The 22,732-nt window shown below is 34.1% G+C and overlaps 1 protein-coding gene across 1 annotated transcript in view; it reads left to right on the top strand.

The window, feature by feature from the left end:
- Positions 1 to 21,143, top strand: part of MS3_00009083 (uncharacterized protein) — a 75,323-nt gene extending 54,180 nt beyond the window's left edge. The window contains exons 24-29 of the mRNA XM_051217420.1: positions 627 to 696; positions 2,417 to 2,586; positions 4,478 to 4,614; positions 11,178 to 11,294; positions 18,053 to 18,268; positions 19,860 to 21,143. Coding sequence (XP_051064816.1) covers positions 627 to 696; positions 2,417 to 2,586; positions 4,478 to 4,614; positions 11,178 to 11,294; positions 18,053 to 18,268; positions 19,860 to 19,961 — 812 coding nt within the window. The 3' untranslated portion in view covers positions 19,962 to 21,143. The remainder of the gene's footprint in view (positions 1 to 626; positions 697 to 2,416; positions 2,587 to 4,477; positions 4,615 to 11,177; positions 11,295 to 18,052; positions 18,269 to 19,859) is intronic.
- The last annotated feature ends 1,589 nt before the right edge of the window (positions 21,144 to 22,732 follow it).

Genomic DNA, 22,732 nt, shown 5'->3' with positions numbered 1-22,732 from the left:
GCTTATGAACTAATTATACAGCTTAATTTTGCGTAAATTAAGCTTTCATGGTGATGTTATCTAAAAATTTGTGACGACGGACCACGGGTGAGCTCGAGGAAGCTGTGGGAGGCTCAGAAGGAGCCGAAGATATTCCATCCAATAACCTTTTGGGAGAATGTTTAGAATTCCTACGTGTAGCTTCCCTATTGAACAATGCTAATAACACCCTGTATGCTGATTGGTGGACTGTAATGAGGATTTTGTTCTTACTAAACCTATAAATACCTGACAATTTTGTACTATAATTGACACTGTCTGGGAATAATATTCCTTTCATTAGTCTTCTGTCTTCTCATTGAGACTTGGAAGGGTCCTGGCGTTCTAGTGCTCACGTTATACGCGGTATATCAAGAACAACCTTCTAGATATAACAAAATTCACTGAAACCTTTGCAATTAAATCACTCAAAGAACAAAACGCAATGAAAATCATTCATCTTAATTACAAATTTTTACCACCTTTTCAAAAAAACTGTCTGTTATATAAAGGTAAGAGGGAACATCTTGATTAAATTTAAAAAAATATCCCTTACAGTGTAAGTTTAATTCTCCTTGTTTTTTTGTTATCCAACTTTCATTTTATAGCTAATAGTCAAGAAATAAATAGCTTTAAGCTTTCAAAAATGGATGAGATCGCCGTCGATTGGACAATACGGTAATTTAAAGAAAAAAACACCGATTGCAATTTGATTTTGATTTTGATTATTACCCTGAAGAGGTCCAGACAAGTTAGCTGGACGAAACGTTGAAATTATTTAAATTTCAGTTACTGAGATTATTTCAAATATAATTTTCACATATAATGACTTGTCTATACTCGGCGCCCAATTTCTGTCAAACTATTCGTTCTAATCTTGATGAATATTTGGATAAAATACCGATTGTAATTTGTCACAATTTTTATAAAAATAATCGATACTTCACAAATTAGTCAATCAGCCATCGACAACAATATGACCTGGCTTAAATATAAATCGATTCACGTTGTCACATCGTACGTACTTTAACAACAACACGTGTTTACTCATAGACTAAGATCATATCAGACGGTATCTTTTACAATGTCGTATTTATTTTGGCATACTTGCCAATCATTGCTTCATAATTAACATAGAACATGGCATATATGTGCATTGGTTCCAAATGTCACGTATCGTGTTAATAAAAAAGAAATGGCTTTATAAACACAAATCTTAGAGTAGTAGTAGTAGTGACAATAAAAATATTGAAAATAGATGGTATAATTAAAAAAAAATAAATTCATAGAATGAAAAACTTATCGGATAATTTTAATGCTCCAGATCTGAGGAAAGGAAATAAATAAATCTCTTTTCATTAGTTGATTTGGAAGCACTGGACAACCGTTTCGCCCTAGTATGGTACTCCACAGCCGTGCGCATCCATGATCCCGCCCCGCGGGAAGCAGTGACTAGTGGAGTTCAACCGGTTGTCTTGTGAGATAGTAACTCACTGAAGACAATGATGGATGTGTCGCTCAATTTCATGGATTAGTTGAGGTTGAACATTAACACTGGTGGGTGCCGGCTCAGTGGTCTAGTGGTTAAGCGTTCGTGCGCGAGACTGACAGGTCCTGGGTTCGAGTCTCAAGAGGCGGAATCATGGGTGTGCACTGTTGAGGAGTTCCATACTAGGACGGAACGGCCGTCCAGTGCTTCCAGATTTTTCATGGTTGTCTAGCTTCAATTGACTCATGATCTTAATTATTAAAATTACTATAATATCCACAAAACCCTTTTCTGAAAATGTATATTCATCATAATGATTGATTTGAGCAATACTACTCAACATCATGTCGACCAGTAGTTGCAATAATCTTCCGCATTCAAACCAGGTTGTCTCAGTTAATGTGCATGGCTTATTTCAATTATCAGTGACTTAATGAAATGATACTATGATTTACTTTCACTGGACCTAACGTTTTTTAAACCCATTTTTATACAGATAAAGATCTCATATCAAAGCAGACGTGGGTTCAACATACGTACGTATATGTCTCAACCATTTTAGTGTTGATAATGTTGCATACTCTCACTCTGACACTAAGTTTGCTACTTTTAGTTCTCTAGCTAACCTTTTTGGTATAGTAGAACATAGAGGAGTGAGTGTTACAAACAGTATAAATGTAGTAGGTCAGTACGATCAGTAAACCTCACCACAATACCTAGATAATAGCCAGTTATGGTTGAAAATATAACATATAAATGACATTACATTACTTTCCATCATTTACCCACATGTCCGCTTCACTCTATTAACAAGCTTATATTTTAATCATTCAAATGATGATGAGAATAAACTAAGTATGCCAGCAAATACGCTTCTTTATGGCTTTATATATGTATATGTACCCTTAGTTACGGTCTACGTATTGGTTCACTGCCTCCTATATTTGATTCCAATGAAGTAACCTATTCAGAACAATATCAATTTTATTCAGAACAATTTCGCAAACTGTTGTGTACAATTCGACTAGCATTTGATATGGAGAGACAATTAACAAAAAATAATCAAAAACTCTTAACAGGTCAGTTGAATATAATTTCGTTGATTTTCATTCTTTTATTCATTAAAAGGCAAGTAGTGTTTAATTAGTGATTCGTCATTATTATTTCATCAGTTAACAAATTTAATTTTCTTCTTACATACAAATTGGTAAGAACGGAACAAAGTAGGAACCAGCTTAACTTGAGACAACATCTATGCCCTCAAATTCCCTGGTACGGCTGAGGATGGGGAGAGTTCGCTCTCTCTCTCTCTCTCTCTCGAAATGCTTTCACACAGCCATGCATATACAGCCACTGTCAGAGAAGTCTTACCCATTTCCTTCTCGCAGCGAAAGTGTTGTTTACGAAAATGTGAGGACGAAAAGCGAATGTTTGGCGCTTTAACCGGGTTGGTGGACACGGACGGTTCACCTAGGGGAGTTAGAATAATTTGATTCCAATCCAATGGTGTACATGGACTCCAGGATCCTCAGGGAACAAATGGTGTATGAAGCGATTGCTGGTCACCGGCTACCATGGGATTGCATCTCCTGACGTTGCTTCACTGCCTTGTGTATCAGACCTTTAGGTCGAAGGTTCCAGGTGTGGCTCTCTAATAAAACCACCTACTTCGGTCTGGACACGCAGTCAGTGTCACATCTCACATACAAATCAAGTGACTTGTGTGGCGCATATGTATTTGGTGCCCTTTGTACCAATATTTGTGTGTTCAAATAAATAACAATGATGGTAACAAAATTTTAAATATAAAGCATTGACATTTGAAGCGAAATAGTACTGAACTTGAGTTTCAGTGTGATTAACAACACTGGGAGTGGGTACGTGTGGTTGATGAGTACTAAATATGATGAGATCTGCTTCTTGGATTCCACAGCTAGCCTACTTGGAGGTTAATTTTCGCCACAAACTAATATATGCAAGGTTTGAAAGCATAAGACCAATGTCTTATGCTTTGTAATATGTAATATTAGTTTAAGATTTTCACAGTTGAATTCACGATTCAATCTCAACCTAAAAGCACTGAACGACCGTTTCGCCATAGTATGGGTTTCCTTGGCAGTGCTCTTCCACGATCCCGCACACAGCATTCGAGCCATGGACCTTCATGAATTCAACTGTGAAAATACTACAATCTCTACAAATCCCTATACTGACTAGTTGAAGAATTATTAACACTCTACACTTTCTTGATTTAAAATATTTTCTCAAGCTACATCACCAAATAAATCTTATGATAAGATAATTTGTTACATGTTTGCAGTTTTCATAATTGATTCACATTAGATAAATAAACATTGAAAACATAAGAACATTGAATTACTGTTTCCTTCTAGTAAGCAACTTATATGTAGTGAGCATCCAGGACTTCGCCTGATTTTAGAACCTTGGTCTTCAGGTCCCACGACAAGCCCATTACTTTTAAACAACTGAGTTAGTAAGAGGTGTTTTTTTGTATAGTTTCAGTTAATTAATGATATTTCGCAATCATTATCTATCGATAAATTCGTCTTAAACCCGAACCCTAACGATCTTAGCTTCTTATTAGAAGGAGAACTTCAGTAACTCTCTATTGTGTTTAATCACTAGTAAGGATATGATTATTATTAGTAGTAGTGTAAACAGTTTATTGAGTATCCGAACTGAAGTAAATAAAGGTATGGGTAGGGACAAGGACAAATCAACGTCAGTGTTTTTATACTTACTAGTTCTTTCTGTTCCCTGTAGTCGGACGGCACATAAGAGACTGCTTACCGGAATCGAACTCAGATGTCTTTGTTTTGTGAAATCCATAGTAAACCACGTTAATTCAATGTTCTGTAACTGAATAGAAACATACTTCATTTATAGCTATAAAATGAAACTATTTATGTCACTTAATTTTTGGTTACTTTTCATTAATTTCTATTTCAGATGAACCATTTGATTGGTTTGTAGCTACAACATTTCTCATATATCAAGGAAATTATGACCGTGCATGGAATTTTCTTTGCAAATATTCATCATTTTTACATTCATTATACTTATGGCCAAATAGATGCAGAAATCTAGTAAGTTGTAATGATTAATGATAATTAATTTTTTAATTCCACGTTATCAGTTGACCGTGGCCGGAGACACCTTTTAAAAATTAGAAGTTTAATTAACAAACTGTGGGCAGCTGAGTTCAATCATGTCAGTAGTGAGACATTCGGTGAGATTATAATTTATGGATGACCTTTGAGTGACGCTAGACTGACCTTGAGAGTGTCCACTTAATAACTAGAATCAAATGTGAATTATAAAGCTGTGTAAAAAACTATAATTATGATTTACAGTTGATGATTAGGGTTAGAAAATAGATTTGCGGTTTTCATCACGAACTGAAATAAGCTATAATGGCAAAACTCTATTTAGCCAAATGCGTAAGTGAATTTGGCGCCAAAATCCAAGACCTGTTATCTTATACCTGATTAGTTCGTCCATAAATGATAGTCTCGCCAGACATTCACCTACAAATGGAGTTTACTAATGGTCTCGGAATATTTTGACTTGTTTGCAGTTAGGAATGTAAAGTATACTAGAAAGAAACATCTGGAACTTTTGATCTAGATGAAAGTAAAGACTGAGTAAATCTGAGTCGTTGTAACCAACTTTGGATAATGTAATACAACCTTACTAAATATGTATCGCATTTATCACTCAAACCTGAACTAGGCAATCTGAATCTATCTATCTGATCCAGTTCAGTTGTCAGTGTTTTTCTGAACTGATATCACATTTTGATTTGATCATTACAAACTTTCTTCCATTCTTCTCCTACAGTAGGTAACATTCCTTTTCGAAATAAGCATTTTATTTAGGCGTACTTAATACATTTCTAAATCATCTTAGTCGATAAAGACTCACCTGTACACCAACTAATTAATCATCTTTGTCTAGTATTCTATGCCTAACCTTATGAATGAGCACTGGATCTTTCTATATTATACACAGATCATCTACTTTCGTAAATCCTATTTTAATGTCATTTAGTAAAATAGAGTGAATTCATGCACAATATACACTTTCTTTGATTGGCTTATAGATGATACAATTTATATTAAAGACCAATAAAGGACTTCTGAAACTATGAGTAGATTTTATCAGTCTTTTAATCAATGATAGCGAGACTTCCATGTTGCCAATATGAAAATATAATTTAACTTTATACAATTCAGAATATCCAGGGTATAAAATTTCATGCTTAGAACCTTTTACATCTAAGATTAGAATTTAGTGTTTGACATTAAGACAAAGTATATAGAATAATGATTCAAATTTATAATTTATTTCAATAGTTGAGATCATGAGTCAATTGAAGCTAGACCATTATGGAAAACCTGGAAGCACTGGACGGCCATTTCGTCCTATTGTGGGACTACTCAGTAGTGCGCACCCACGATCCCCATCAAGAGATTTGAACCCAGGACCTACTGGTCTTGCAAGAGATTACTTAACCACTAGACCACAGAGCCGACATCCAACGGTATTAGTGTCTAACTTCAACTAATTCACGAAATTGAGCGACATATCCATCATTGTCATCAGTGAGTTACTAGTGAAAAGCAGTGACTAGTGAAATTTAATCGAGTCTGTCGTGAGATAGTAACTCACTGATGACAGTGGTAGATTTGTCGCTCAATTTCGTGGAAGTTAGACATTAACACCGGTGGGTACCGGCTTATTGCTTTAGTGGTTAAGCGCTCGGGCGTGAGACTGATAGGTCTTGGGTTCGAATTCTGCGTGGTGAGGTCGTGGATGCGTGCCGCTGAGGAGTCCCGCAACAGGACGGAACGGCCATCCAGTGCCTTCAGATTTTTCATGGTGATCTAACTTCAATTGACTCATGATCTCAACCATTAAAATTACTATAATATCCACAAAACCACATCTGGTATAATTTATTGCTGACAATTAGAATTATGGGCATATATAATGATTGAGAACTGAAATGAAGTTTCCCATTTAATTTCTATGTACTTTAAAACTTAATCTTTAACTGTACTCTTAGCCTAAATGTTAAACTTAATCATAAGTACATGATAATATTTTTCTTTTTTTGTCATTAAAATCAATCAACTATGCTTGATAACATTGAACTGTGAAGCAACTTCTTCATTTCTGATTAATTTGGTCGTAGAAATCTTTTGATTTAATTACTAGTTCACTTATATTTGATCAAAATGTAAGATTTGAGTGATTAATTAGTATTATTATGAATTGGAATAATATATAGGCTTTTTGGGCCATATCGATGTGCATCTATAAATATACTTACTCCTGTGGGCCAGGTCGCATTAGCTACACAAAACGATCAATTTCCAAGTGCATCAGAGAATATTATCCAACGTGGATTTTAAAAGGAAAATGCAAAAACAAAGTCACTAGTTCAATACAGGAGCATTGAATCATCTCTGAACACATAGCTCCAAAGGAGATTTTCATCAAAATAATCTACACTATCAAAGGAATTGGATTGAAGAAAGTCAGAATCCAAAACGTATGAACCGTTAAAGCGTTAACAATCCACCAATTCAAGACTGGACTCTTCAATACGTCCAACCTCTCATCCTTTCTTGGCCTTAATTCCTTTCAGTAGTCTTGCTTTTTCTTGGTTATTGTTTTGTACTTTTAAACCATAATCAATGATTATTGTTATTATTATCCTTTAACCATTTTTCATGATTATTAGTTAGTTTTTATTATGATGACCTTTATTTCCTATATTTTTTCTTCATATCTGTCAAGCCAACAGTTATTTTTCATAATTTTGACCCGTAAATTATTTTCATCGTTATATTCTTCTCTAACCTCCTGATTATTATGCAAACTCACTTGATATTAGGAGTTTCGAGCCACTTTATAAGGCAATCTTTTCAATACTTCTATAGACATATATTCACCCTCCAATTATAAATACGAGTGTTCAGCTTAAGTAATTGATTTTGTCTAAAAGAAGATTTTCTTCGTTGAATTCTTTTCATTTTTATTTCAATAATATATGTTTAGATTTGTATCATGAATGAATCAATGTTAGAACACCATTAAAAACATAGAAACCCTAGACGTCCGTTTCGTCCTATCATTGGATTCCTCAACAGTGCGCATCCATGATCCCGCTCATGGGATTTGAACCAAAGACCTGCGGTCTCGCGCGCAAGCGCTTAATCTTCAGACCACCGAGCCGGCATCCAACAGTGCCATGTTTAACTCCAACCAATCCATAATGGTCTAGCTTTAATTGACCCATGAAATCAACTAATTCATTACTGCAATCTGTATAAAACTACTTTCTGAAAATAGAACTTTTTTTCAGATTACCTTACGTGTTTAGTGACTGAACGACTAAATTCCATACATCATTGAAGAATGTCCGTGAAAAGCCTTCATTTAATGATAATTATGTCCCTTGTGTCGTTTTATGAACTTTCATAAAACTTATATTACTTTCATCTGTTTTGATGTAAATTAGTTGCAGATAGTCACCAGGACATCTTAAATTCAAGTTTTTTGTTAGTTAATACTCGTCAGCTACATGTACCTGTAATCTTAGAGGGGGTATAAAATTTAAATCGGTATCAATCCCACCTTCAAAGTCTGTAACATTACCTCTGATACATACGAAGTGCAACTAACCTCTTCCCATATATCAAACTTCAGCTATACTAATAGATATATGAAATGAACAAGATTGTTCAATGAAGCTGGATTTTTTAAATCAATTATTGATAATTAAACACGAAACTAGGGATGTTACAATTACAGTTACATTTATGTATATTGTTTCCTTTATTACTTACTTACTACTTACGCCTGTTACTCCTCGTGAAGGAGCATAGGCCGTTCACCAGCATTCTCCATCCAACCCTGTCCTGGGCAATCCTTTCCAGCTCCTTTCATTTGTTATTCATCCTTTTCATATCTGCTTCTATTTCCCAATGTAATGTGTTCTTTGGCCTTCCTCTTTTATGCTTCCCTTCAGGATCCCAAGTAAGGACTTGCCTCGCGATGCAGTTTGATGATTCGCGTAATGTATGTCCTATCCATTTCCATCGTCTTTTCCTAATTTCTTCTTCAGCTGGAAGCTGCTTTGTTCTCTCCCAGAGAAGGTCTTTTCCGATGGTATCCGGCCAGTGGCTGTTGAGTATCTTAAGTAGACAACCATTTATAAATACTTGTACCTTCTTGATAGTGTTTGTGCTAATTCTTCAAGTTTCAGCTCCTTACAGTAGAACTGCATTGACGTTCGTATTGAAGATTCTGACTTCTATATTGGTTGATAGTTGTTTTGAGTTACATATGTTTCCTTTATAATAAATTATAATTACTTGATGAATAAAAGTAGACGTTGTACTTGTCCCAATTAATTTACTGTCGATTTGATTTTCTATTTCTCACTTACTAACCTACTCTCATAATGTTTAGGATTTTTGATACCCTAGATATGATCGTCAGTCATAAAACCTTATTAAATCTATAATGATACAACTGATTTTAATAGATACATCGTTTATAATACTTTTAAATTTATTACTACCCAGCAAAAAGCTTCTATAAATGAACCATATTTGTCACAGTTTACATGAGTGCTACAATATCGTTTGGTTATTTAAAGAAAGTTGACTATTTTTACATACACAAAAGCATGACAATAATTAGCACATATGAATTCACTCTGAAAGGTAGAGAAATAATATCGGGCGAGTAAACGAAACAGATTTAGAAGTTATCTGATATCTTTAATAGTTTGGAGCTAATTCATACTATTAACTTGGAATCATCATTTTTAAACTCAGCTAGATCGATTTCCTGTTTACACTTTAAATTACATATACCTGTTTTGTCCTTATGTATGATGAAGTACTATATAAAAGGAGTGAGTGGAAATTTAAGTTAAGGGGCTATAATACTTGTCAAGCATGAAATTTTCTCACCATCGACCATGTTCATGGAGTCAAACAACACATTTCAAGTATATAAACTACTATACTCTTCACAATCGTCCGGGCGATTTAAAAAAGTTTTATATTTTGAGAGTTTCATCAAATTTCTACCACATATCACCAGAAAAACCATCTATAATAGTGATCTATTGCATAAAATCTGTTAGGAAGGAGCAAATATATAACACAGTGATCTAGTTATTATTTGCTAATTAGAGTAGTTTAATATATTTACTTTAGATTAATCATCGCATAATGATCGGTGGCATGTGTGTTAAGTCCTTTTTAAAGTTAATCGAATTCTTATGGTCAATTTGTAGTGTAGTCACCAGTATGCACTATGTTGGGATGTAAGTAGTGATTAGATATAGTTGACAGGAGACCATGGCCTTAGTTTTCGTGTCATTTAATGCCCGTGAACAAAATATATATGCAATTTTGATGGAACTGATGCTGTCTGATGGATTCGATCCCGTGTCACTCACGAGCTCAGTAGCAGATCAGATAGTTCAGGCGCAACGTCTATAACTGTGAATCAACCAACACCTTAATTTGATCTGTTGATGTAACCAATTTTATGCAATCATTAAGCTATTGGTGGTTTTAGGATACATTCTATACACTTCAGCATTTATATTACTCAATCTGATGTTATAATCTTTCAATTACATCATCACGTCTATTACTTGTTAATAATTCCCCACGGAACTAATACATTAACAAAATTTACATATATATATTAATAGTTGAATTCGTGGGTCAATTGAAGCTAGACTACTTTAGAAAACCTGAAAGAACTGGACGGTCGTCCTCCTCAGCTGTGCGAATCCACGATCCCGCTCATGGGGTCCAAACCCAGGACCTTCGGTTTCGCGCGCGAGCGCTTAAACTCTAGACCACTGAGATGGCCGGCATCCAACGGTGTTAATGTCTGACTTCAACCAATCCACGAAATCGCTCCACCGTCCACTATTTTCTTCAGTGAATTACTATATATATATATAACTTGGAATTATGAAAGAAATCGAAAATGAGGAAGACCAAGGAACACAGTATCGGGAATCGAAAGCAGACATGGAAAGAATGAATGGCAAGTAGAAATAAGTAGAAAAGATTTTCCAGGATAGAGTTAGATGGGGAATTCTAATGGATGGTCTATACTCCTCCACGAGCAGTAAAAAGAGTACGTAAATAAGTACGATTGTACAACTTGATAATAAATTCGTTGAAAAGAGATTCTTTCATTGAACTTCATGTTTTTGTTTTAGTGTTTACATGGGAATAATACAGCAAAAATAGATTTTATTGGAAGGGGCTTGTGGAGATTTTAGAAATTTCACAGATTGAAATCATGAGTCAATTGAAGTTAGACAGTAACACTATTGGATGCCGGCTCAGTGGTGTAGTTGGTTAAGCGCCTGGCGCGAGACTGATAGGTTCCTGGGTTCGAATCTCGCGGGGTGCGGGATCGTGGATGCGCACTGCTGAGGAGTCCCATACTGGGACGAAACGGCCGTCCAGTGCTTCCAGGTTTCTCATGGTGATCTAGCTTCAATTGAATCATGATTTCAATCTGTGAAAAGTAGACTTATTTTATGTCTGATTGCATTCTTTCTATTTTTGTTTTCTCTTTTAACCTTTTCTTCTAGACGAGTTATCATAATTTATTTTATATAAAATCATGTCAATATTTTGAACATTTATTAGCACTTGAATGTCCAAATGTTTTCAATACATTTGTTATGGCTGAAATGAGTCCAGCTCAAGTAAGTAGTTTCATTAAATGGTAAATAAGTTTGTTTAAAAAATCATTTAGAGATTCATTTCATTGATAAATTTCAGTTGTCATAGATAATGTGGAGTTATCACTGTGTAGAGTTCAAATATGTTGTGAATGAAACAGCTATCACTAATGGAATTGAATAATCATCTCATTACATGATAAATTGTTAAGAGTTGAAAGTTTGCCATTGGATATAGACTCAGTAATTCTACTGGTTTAAATGTTTAACATTAAACCATGCACCAGTCCATCCTAGAACGAAACAGTAATCCTATAATTCTTAGTTTTCAGTAGTATCTTAACTGAAACCAATCTGTAACAAGTGCAACCTATAAATAATTCACAGATTATAAACCTACATATGGTGTTTAAAGACATGTATATGAATGAAGAATATTATTTCCACTAAATTCTTATCGAATTCTACAGTTCAACATTCAAATTAATAATATAAGATGATATTAAGGCTTACAGTAAATACATCTTTCAAAACTTATGACATGATCTCAGGATTGTTGTTGAACTAAAACAAAATAAGTGATATTAGAGTGGCAAGTACTTAATGTTTTCTTGATTAAATTTTGACAATATTTGGTATGTGGGTGGCAGTAATATCCAGCAAGCGTATTTCCTCCCATTCGATACTTAACAGTTGAATGTACCTGGATTGTGTTAGTGATGTTTACTTTAAAGCTAGTATATTTTACTTCAAACGCCCAATACATTATCCACTTAGCTATCGATTTCCTATAACTCATAACTTATTCAACAAGTATGGACATTAACACCATTGAATGCCGTCTCAGTGGCCTAGAGGTTAGGCGCTCGCAAGCGACATTGATAGGTCCTGAGTTCGAATCCCGTGATGGAGATCGTAGATCCTTCAATGAACTCATGATCTCAACTAGTAAAATTTGGAAGTGTTAATAATGATGAACTGTATTTTCTATTAATAATATTCAATATTGCAGTTGATTGGTCTCTGTTTTCGTATATGTATCAAGGTAATCCAAACAGAATTCCAGTCCTTGGCATGAACAGTAAGAAATCACAAATCCTTATACCCAAAAATAGAGAAATTTTAATAAATAGTGAATGAAAATACAAAGAGTATTGCTATTTGTACACTAGTCAAATTAAATCACTTTATAATTAATGTCACTGCCGATATGTTGGACCTGAGGGTGGTCTGCTTGAGAAAAAGATTCTGGAAATATTTCCTTTCAACATAAAATCCCAGCTTTTTCTGTTGTCTGAAGGACTTTGAATCTGACAAATTTTGGCAGACAATTACTAAGACAATAAGCTCAGTCAGTCAGTGAAACGCAACATACAATCTGTTACGTGTGTACATCTGTTCAATTTTCCACACCTCGCTATCACGAGATAAGATTGTCAGGGCGAATCGTTGAGTAGTATAGTTAGTAAACAGTATTAGTTATGATCGAAAAGATTAGATATCGAGGATATGATTCAAGAAGACATAAACTAATGAAATAATACTGAAAGATTCGTGGGGGATTTCGAAGCTTATGATCTAAAAAAACGCAAATAATTGATGTGCCTTCACCATTAGCAATGATTCCGAGCCGTGTCACCCAACGTCACTAACCATCAGTTACGGTAAGTATGTGGAAATTAACCAAACAGTGTAAACCTGTTAAAATGGCTCAGTCAAGTTATCAGTGACACCATTAACCGGCAACACATCATAGTTTTTCTGTCTCTATTTTTCTTCCAACATACTCCTACAACAGACATCACACATCGAAGTACTCAGTAGTTAGGCATACACGATAAACTACTGAAAATGATCGATTCATACTGGCATTGTGACGACTTTCAATGAGACAGGTTAGTGTTGAAGTTAGAGTGGTTAGTCTTTTCCATCCTGTTGAAGTATCAGTCAATTGTAAATACATCTCAGTCATAGAGCAGGATAGTTGCAGCCTGGATAGCTCATTGCGTACGTCCCTGACTGAGAAGCTAGGTGAAATGGAATCGAATACGTCAGTGGGCATCAGTTTCTTCAAGATTACAGGTGCACTTTGCCAAATAACACGAAACCTAGGTCCAGGGTTTCCTGTCGACTACCTCCAACCATCATCTCATCTCAGCATAGTGCACCCAATGTTGGGTGACCTAGACTAGTGGTCGTATTTCAACTTGGTCGATAGAACTCGGTATGTACTAAGAAGGACCTGACACACATCACATTGATCACTACCCAGTGATCAGTCAATTGTGAAGTATCTCTCATCTACATATTTCCTTAATTTAACCAATATGCATTTTTTAATTATCCATCTAACAGTTTTTGATTTAAAGTTGCTTATTCTCAGTATTAGTGTCGACCTCAACTCTATGATACAGGTAACAGTGATAATATTTATAATAGCTTTATTCATCACCATAAATTCTGGAAGTAGTTAAGAAATCTCAGTTTCAATTGTTCCAGTTTAAAACAAATATTTCTTTAATTTAATAGTTGAATTCATGAGTCAATTAAATCCAGACCATTATGGAAAACCTGAAAGCACTGAACAGACGTTTCGTCCTATTATGGAACTCCTCAGCAGTGCGTATCCATGATCCAGCTCACGGGCTAACAAGTTTTCCATGATGTGGTCTAGCTTTATTTGACTCATGAATTCAACTATTAAATTACTATAATATCCACAAAAACCCCTCTCTGATTATAAACATTTCTTTAATGAATATTCATTCAAAACAGTTTCAAATGCTTTTAACAGTCATTAACTTATATTCATATTTAAGCGTCTAGTATAATTGTTACAACTCTATTTCCTATCTATTCATCATGTATAATGATACTTGAATTCCAATAACAATTTATTGTAGAAAAAATGTTCTAAGAACTGTATTGTTCCTGTATAAGTTACCTAGTATTTATGCATTAGTGATAAATTGTGATCTTTCTATGATATAAGTGTACATACTTTATTCACATTAGTAACAGAGCAATAACAAAAAGAAAAGATTAGTTAATATTATGGTTGATTAGTTTCTTATATTCACTATGTTAGAAGAGAGGAAAGGATAACATAGTTTTTCAAAAAGAAAAGTGGCGCCAAAATTTAAGAACGATAACTAGAAGACAAACAGAAAAGAAAATGGCATTGATTAACAGAATAGAAAAAAAAGAAAAAGTTTGAATAAAAGAGAAGAATGATTAGGAATTTGTCTTGAAGAAGAAGAAAAGAAAACTGAAATGAAAGTTGAAAGACAAATAAATTTTTTATGAATAGCAACTTCGTATCATTCAAATTCACTTGGTGTTGTTTTCCTTGTATCTTCCCATTATTTATCTTTGCTTAAAAAGCTTGTGACTTAAGGCTATATCAAGGCAATCCGCACAGGATGCACATATGACAACATGAGACTGATCAATTGCAGTTCTACATGACAATGGGAAGATACAAGTAAAACAATATCAAGTGAATCTAAACTTCACCCTATTGCACATGCAGGTGGCTGTTAGGACTCATTAGTTTAGTGGATAACACCATGGCGTTTGTAGATAATGGTACTAGGTTTGAGTCTCAGAGTGAATATGAGATGCAGGTACATCCAGCTGACAAGTCGCAAATAGAACGAAACGCACATCCTGAATTTCACTACTAACCACTATCCATCTGTGCTTAGAAAGCTTGTATTATTCACTTTAAATACTGGAAAAATCCACATACGAATGCTTAAGTGTATATGGTAACAAATTTTCACTATTTACAAAACACAGTGTAACATACATTTTTCCAACACCTATGGAAAGTGATACACTTTGTTTACTGGTACAGTGTTTGAAATGCAGTTCTCTTTAATAACTTATTTGAACTTCTATTTTAACACTGCTGATAATTGTATTATTATTATTAGGTTTATTCAATATTACATTCTTGGTGCAGTATAGAATTCTCAGTAGAAAGTATCTGAATAACTTTCCGTTATCGATATTGAAGAAAAATATTTAGTGATGACCAGTTAGATGTAAACATTTCACGAATCGATATCTGAATAATGTACATTGTTTTCGATGTATATTGTCAGCAACCACGATGTCTCTGGTTGGGCTCTTTTATAACTTGTACAGAGAAAGATCGTAAACTTTTCACAAACACACCTAAGCAGCTGATGCAATTAATTAACATAATGATCTGTTAAAACAAACGAAAAACGACAGATAACTTGTTGAAATATCTAGATGACAGGAACATGTGGCTTAGATATATACTACTCGTTTAGTGTAACGATGCTATAGGGGATAATTACGCATTTTATTTCAGAAATCTTGCTACATATATTTTGGGAAAAATGATGATCGATAAAGCTTGGTTGAGTCTTAAACGTCTACATGCCAACACTTTATGGAATTTGATATATCCAGATAAGAATAAATGAGTGATAACCGTTAAGAATTATTTGTGAACTAATATTATACGAATGTTCTTATAGAATGACCATTAAGTAATTATATTACATGTATATTCATATTCCTTTGATTATAAGCTTCCATTTAACCTATTGACTATTATCATGCGATTTACTATCCTTGAAATATTCCCAATTTATTGGTAACAGACCCTCCCAATCATAGTCACTTTTGTCTTGATCTTGTACAAATCTCACTTTATATTTCATGGTGTGATGTGGTCCGATTTTACTTGTATATAAATCAAATATGTTTGAAATATATGATTTGTATCGAGGAGACTGAGATTGACGTTCTTGACTTAACAGGCAGGGTTAGGCAGAAAAAAGATCAATAAGAATTCTAGGTTGCTCGTACTGGCATATGCGTCATTAGTTTGGTAGTATAAGTCAGTATATCTAAATTGGCAATTGTATTTCGCAATAATTGTATAGCTAAGAACACATAATAGAATTAGTTATGAATTGATTCTAACTAGACAGTTTCATATCCTTTCTTTTTTCTTGGTTCTTGTGTTTCTGTTATGTTTGTTAAAGATGTAATGTCAGTTATCTATTACTAACAGCATAGTTTATTATAAATAAATAGGTTGTTTATATCTGATTAAGACATAATTTCACTGTATTCGAGCGAACTTCATTGTTCTTCTCTTCATTCAATGTAATAATAGAAGCAAGTTAAATGAGACATCTTTTTCTTTTGTTGAAAATAGCATACTTGATATTTTGATTAATCAATAGTTATGGATATAACTAAACAAATGATTTATAGTCAGATTGTAGTTAATATATATATGGCTCACAACACTGAGTTTGTTTTTGAGCTGAATCATAGAGAATTAGATGTATATGATACTAATGAAATGACTGTTGCATCATTTCAGTGGACCTGAACATTCAGTAATGATTCTCTATGAGTCTCTAACCTTTTTTAATAATTTGATGAGTAAATGACACTCTATACTTCATTAACTTAGAATCGTGAAGTCAGTTTTGTCCCTTCAGAAAATAACATATGAAGAACGCAAGTAAATGATATTGATGGGATAAAGTATGAAACGCTGAAGAATTTCATTGATTAGTACAGATTTGGAATTTTTGATTATGGTAAAATTGATGCATCCTGAAGTATCAAAAATATTGTAGCTTTGAATATCCCACATGTTCCAAAGGTATCTAAATACAATTAGAGCTCAATTGAACTATTATTAAGATTCTTACTGTATCACAGTTGATAGCTATGTAATACAGTGGCTCACCTAACACAACATTGTTAAATACTCTCTGCCTACTTTTTCGTGCACACATTTTGAATTTTACAGTCTCGTTTGACACCCCTCCTTTCTCATTTGCATATTCCTTTATCTAACTGACTCATTAAAATACTTCTAACCATAACTTTCATTGTATTTATCTTTAGCATATTTTCATGAACGACCTAGATATCACTATGAGATTTAACCTTGATCATTTATTCCGTTGGGTTTTGACTGTACGGAGCTCCTGTTATAATGGACGAAAACACAAATGGGGACGACCAAATGTATTTTACTACACAATTACACAGTATTTTGATAAAATATACGAACCATAGATTAAATACTTCATTTGCAGATTTTCATCATTTGACTTTCACGTTCTGTATGATTCTTCGAATTCACAACTCCTCTCTAATCCCATCCCTGTTCTCTTCAACTCAACCTTCTTTGCCTTCTACTGCCAGGCTTTCCACTTCCGATTGGTGCTACATACTACTTGTATCTACCGACATAAGTAGCATACACTACACTGCAACTTAATCGGTTGTATCCAACCGTCACTATAAGCTAGATAAATATAATGATAGTTCATACTTAATGATCAGTCGATGTAGATAATTTCACTATCGAATATTATTTTACAACTGATTCATCCTTGCATTATGAACAAAGACAGATGGTGATTAGTAGTGGAATCTGGACTCAGTAGTTAAATGAATAACGAGATAACGTCCGAAGCGAACGGTTTTGGGTTCGAGTCCCTGAGTAAACATCAACTCTGGGATGTAGGTACATCCAGTCGACGTGTCTGAAATAGGACGAAACGCGCGTCTTGAATTTCACTACTAACTACTATCCATCTTTGCTTACAATACTTGTGATTTGAGTCAATATCGAGGCAATCCACACAATACGCACATATACCAATAATAGACTCATCAACTGCAATCTTAAACATCAATGGGAAGATTTAAAAACAAACAATACAAACATAATTTATTCTTACTTTCTTATTTATTTCATATCTATTTAGATATATTTACGTTGGACAAATCAATGTTATTGGAATTACTTTGATTGGATAAATATTGTAAATTATATAACAGTATGTTTATTACATCCAATACACTTTCAATTATATTTAAATCTATGTATTATGCAACATCTTCGTCCTGCTCTATTACATATTACAAATGAACAATCAACAAGTCAAAAACAACAACCAGAACAGTTGATTATATTTTTACAAGTAATTATTATTATTTGTGTATTTGTATTTTATTCCTCTTACCTTAAATGTTGATTGTTGAACATTCGATCTGCACTAATAAGGACTAGACAAGCATGACATTGATCGCCACCCAGTGATCAATCAATTGTGATTACATCTCAGTCCTACAGAAGGTCGGTCGCGGCTCGGATAGCTCAGTGGTAATGTCTCTGACTATGAAGTTGGGTGACACGAGATTGAATCCGCCAGGGAGCACCAGTTCCCTCAAGATTACAGGTACACGTTGCTGACGAGTGCCAAGTAGCACGAAACCCGGGTCCAGGGTTTCATGTCAACTATCTCCAACCATCATCTAGTCTGAATATATAGTGCCCACAGTGTCGAGTCACCTAGACTAGTGCCCACATTGCAACATGATCGATAGCATTCGATCTGCTTTAATAAGGACTAGACACGCATGACATTGATCGCCACCCAGTGATTAATCAATTGAGATCATCATGTGTTCACTAATAACTGGCTCTAAGATGATTTCCTGAAGTTCTAGTGAGAAGCTGTGACCAGAAGAGTTCAATCCGTGTCCGGTAGAGAAAGGTATCTACCTCAGACAATGGATGAATGGTTGCACAGCCATTTATGGATCGATGGAGGTTAGACATTAACACCGTTGGATACCAGCTCAGTGGTCTGGGGGGGATTAAACCGTTGCACCCGAGACCAAAGGTCTTGGGTTCTAATCATGGGTGCAAACTGTCGAGGAGTACCATACTAAAACGAAATCACCGTCCACTGCTTCCAAGTTTTAAATGGTTGTCTAACATCAATCGATTCATGATCTCAGTCAGAACGTAACGATGTCCACAACCCTATACTGGGAATTAACATTTGTCAGATCAACAGTAATCAACACATTGTTTCACTTCTTTGTATATTTGTTTAACAGAAGGTCATAACATTACAATAGTAACTTATAAATACTATTATATGACAATAAAAACAGTACGGAATAGTGTCAGAACTAAACTTAATAATAAGACATTAAAGAGGAAGAATGTATTTGTAAAATGTCAGCAAATGAATTTGAAGTTACACATCCATGACCACTTCCTACCACGGTACTTAATATTGGTTAATGTAGGATTTAGTTAAAACGAAACTAAGGGGGCTGAAACAAGCTTCGACTTCAGTTCATTAAATTATTTGCTGTTGAACAAAATTATGTAAGTAGGTGCACACTAACTGAGCTGAGTTTACATGTTTGTCGTAATCAATAATTACAGTCTTTGAATGTAACGACTAAGATACCGTCACTCATTGTCTTCCTTTACATTTGGAGGTTTATAATTATTATTATCATCGTTTTAATCAATGAATTTTATCTTTTATATTCAAGTGATATTGCCTATACCTAAATGTTTTCTACTCACATTGATATTATTACAACCTAGAGGTCTATTTCTAATAATTTCATCTTATTATTCTTATCTATTGTATCAGCATAAACTGGTTAAAGTATAACCTACTGGTTCTAAGTTGAAATTCCTGAAGTTCTTTCTGTTTTGTCTTCTGTTTTCTCTCAAATATCTTTGATCTTTTTTGTTTCTTCTAGGAAGAACCAATTAGAGGATTCGATTATCTGAAACATTTTCCATACATGTATGAATTACATAAAAAATATACTGAACATCTTGATATGTATAAATTGAATTGAATTTGAATGAATCAATCATTCTGACCAAATATCATTATCATTATTGTAAATGTATAAAATAAAAATGAAGTATTGTGATCATGTTGAATTGATTTGATAATTACTTACATACTTATTTACGTCTGTTACCCCTCGTGGAAGAGCACAGACAGCCTACCAGCATTCTCCATCCAACTCTGTCATGGGTAATCCTTTCTAGTTGTTTCCAGTTCTTATTTATTCTTTTGATGTCTGCTTCCAATTTTCGATGCAATATGTTCCTTGGTATTCCTCTCATTCTTTTCCCTTCAGGATTAAAAGTTAGAACTATTCTCTTGGTTAAATTGGATGACATTCACAATGTACGTCCTACTCACATCCAGCATATTTGTCCAGTTCCGAATTCAGCTGCAAGTTGGTTTGTTCTCTCCCACAGTAGGTTGTAGCTAAAGGTATCCGACCAACCGACATTCAGTATCTTACATAGACAATTGCTTATAAATAGTTGTACTATTTTGATGATGATTATAGTAGTTCTACAAGTTTCAGCTTCGTGCACTAGGACTGTTTTGACTTTCGTATTGAAGATGCTCACTTTGATACCGGTTGACAGTTGTTTTGAGTTCCATATGTTTTTCAACATTGCTTTGCCAATCCTCCCCTTCATATCTGCATCAGATCCCCCTTGTTCATTGACGATGCTGTTCAGGTACTTAAAGGTCTATACCTCTTCGAGAGCTTCTCCATCAAGTGTGATTGGGTTGGTGTTGTCTACGTTGTGTTCGAAGATTTTGCTTTTTCCATTGTGCATGTTCAGGCCTAAGGCAGCAGAGGCTGCTGCTACAACGTCTATCTTCACCTGCATCTGTTGGTGTGTATGGGATGGAATTAGAATTAACATATTTGATTAGTTATTATCACTTTTTTCATATATTTCAATATACGTACAGCGTAAAAACATTATTGATAATGATAATAATAATAATAACGATTATGCAGAATGGAAATGCTTTCTACTCATTATAAAATGGGTTCGTATTCATGGATTTGGGCATATCACATTGATTGGAATGGTTATTGTTCGTGCAACACTGTCAGTTGTTTAAATTTCCTTAGTCAGTCAATGATCATCGGATAAAATACTGCTACATATTTATATAATTTGGGTTAAGATGGCATACTACATTAGTCCAACAACATTACATTAACAAGACGAAAAGCAAAAAAGCCGAAATATTGTAGTTGGCATTGTAATTGTAAGAAAAATGAAATGAGAATATAGATTGAATAGATAGAATGAAAAGGCATAGATGTAGAGAAGGGTGAAATATGTTTATGGATTACATTTCTCCACATTTTTCTTTGTCCAACCATTATGTAACGAAGTTCTTCGTCTTATGTTAAATTGTTAAAACCAAAGAGAATTTAAATGTGTTTTTCCATCATAGAACTCGAATTTTATTGATCCCTAAACAAATCAATATGCAAAAAACAGATTCACTTATCAACAAAATATAAAAAGTCAAATAATTCCAATTAGTGTTGTTTGCTTCATCCCATTGCACAAGCAGGTGGCTATTAGAACTCAGTAGCTAAGTGGATAACTCAATGGCGTTTGAAGTGAATGGTAATGAGTCCGAGTTCCTGAATGAACATAAACTCTGGGATGCAGGTACATCCAGCTGATGAGTCTGAAACGCGCGATCTGGATTCCATTACTAGCCACTATCCATTGTTGTTTATTAAAAAAAATCAGATAGTTTAATGTAAAGTATTTTTAACATAAAATCAAACATAACTAATATACGCTTAAAGCAGAAATAATTATACCGCATTCAACTTTGTTCAGTCATTCCCTATCCAATGAAACCTAATCATATAACTTGCTTATTACCGGAAGTTTCACTAATGACATTGTTAAACAATTAACTAAGCATTAATTTTGTTGGTAATAAAGGTACACATTGAAATATGTATTACTAGATATTGATATATATATCAATGGCAATATACAGTTTATGGTGCTTTACAATAGTACAAAGGCCACTTACTATTCAAATATGCAATTAATATCTATTTTACATTTGTCTGAATCAAAATTATCATAAAGGTTAACTTCATTCACTTATGTGGTATTATGAAAAGCTCACAGATTGTTATGAAACTAAATACTTGAAAATTAAAATTAGAAAACTTAATTTACTGGTATATTTTCCTTTTTATGGATCCTTTGAAAACAACAGATTAGTTTGTTGGAAATAATAAATCATATTTATGATTAGTGGAGTGAAATAACTGTGGTGGCCGAATCAGTGGGAAGCTTTCGTAATTGAAGATGGGTGGGAAAAACGTGCTGCTGCCGAACATTACATATATATCATTGTCTCAAGGCTACATTTTAAAACCGATGAGGTGCTTCATTTTCCTTAGAATAAAAACCACATCATGGACAACTGCATGCGTCTAACATTATAATGTATCACCTTTTCCTGAAAGAAAACCCGTTCGGCTTTTTGAGTTCAAAAGTAGAAATGATTCGTTAATGTTTAGAACTACAAGTGATCAATCTTTGATATTATTTGTGAATTATGAGGAGTAATTCTATGATCTAGACTTGAGTTATAAGTTCTTAGTACATTTGTTATATAGCCAATAATGAAATTCAGGAAGTGTGTGCAGTCTACAGAGACATTTAGCTGACAACTGTCCAAATTCAAAATGAAACACGTGTCCTTGATTTCAGTCATAAATATATAATATTGTAGCATAAGTTGTATATTACGCTAGTTAGG

The sequence above is a fragment of the Schistosoma haematobium genome, chromosome 5 (genome assembly GCF_000699445.3).
Source record: "Schistosoma haematobium chromosome 5, whole genome shotgun sequence".
NCBI lineage: Eukaryota > Metazoa > Platyhelminthes > Trematoda > Strigeidida > Schistosomatidae > Schistosoma > Schistosoma haematobium.
The sequence above is the reverse complement of the archived record's forward strand: the minus strand, read 5'-3'. Positions and strand labels throughout refer to the sequence as shown.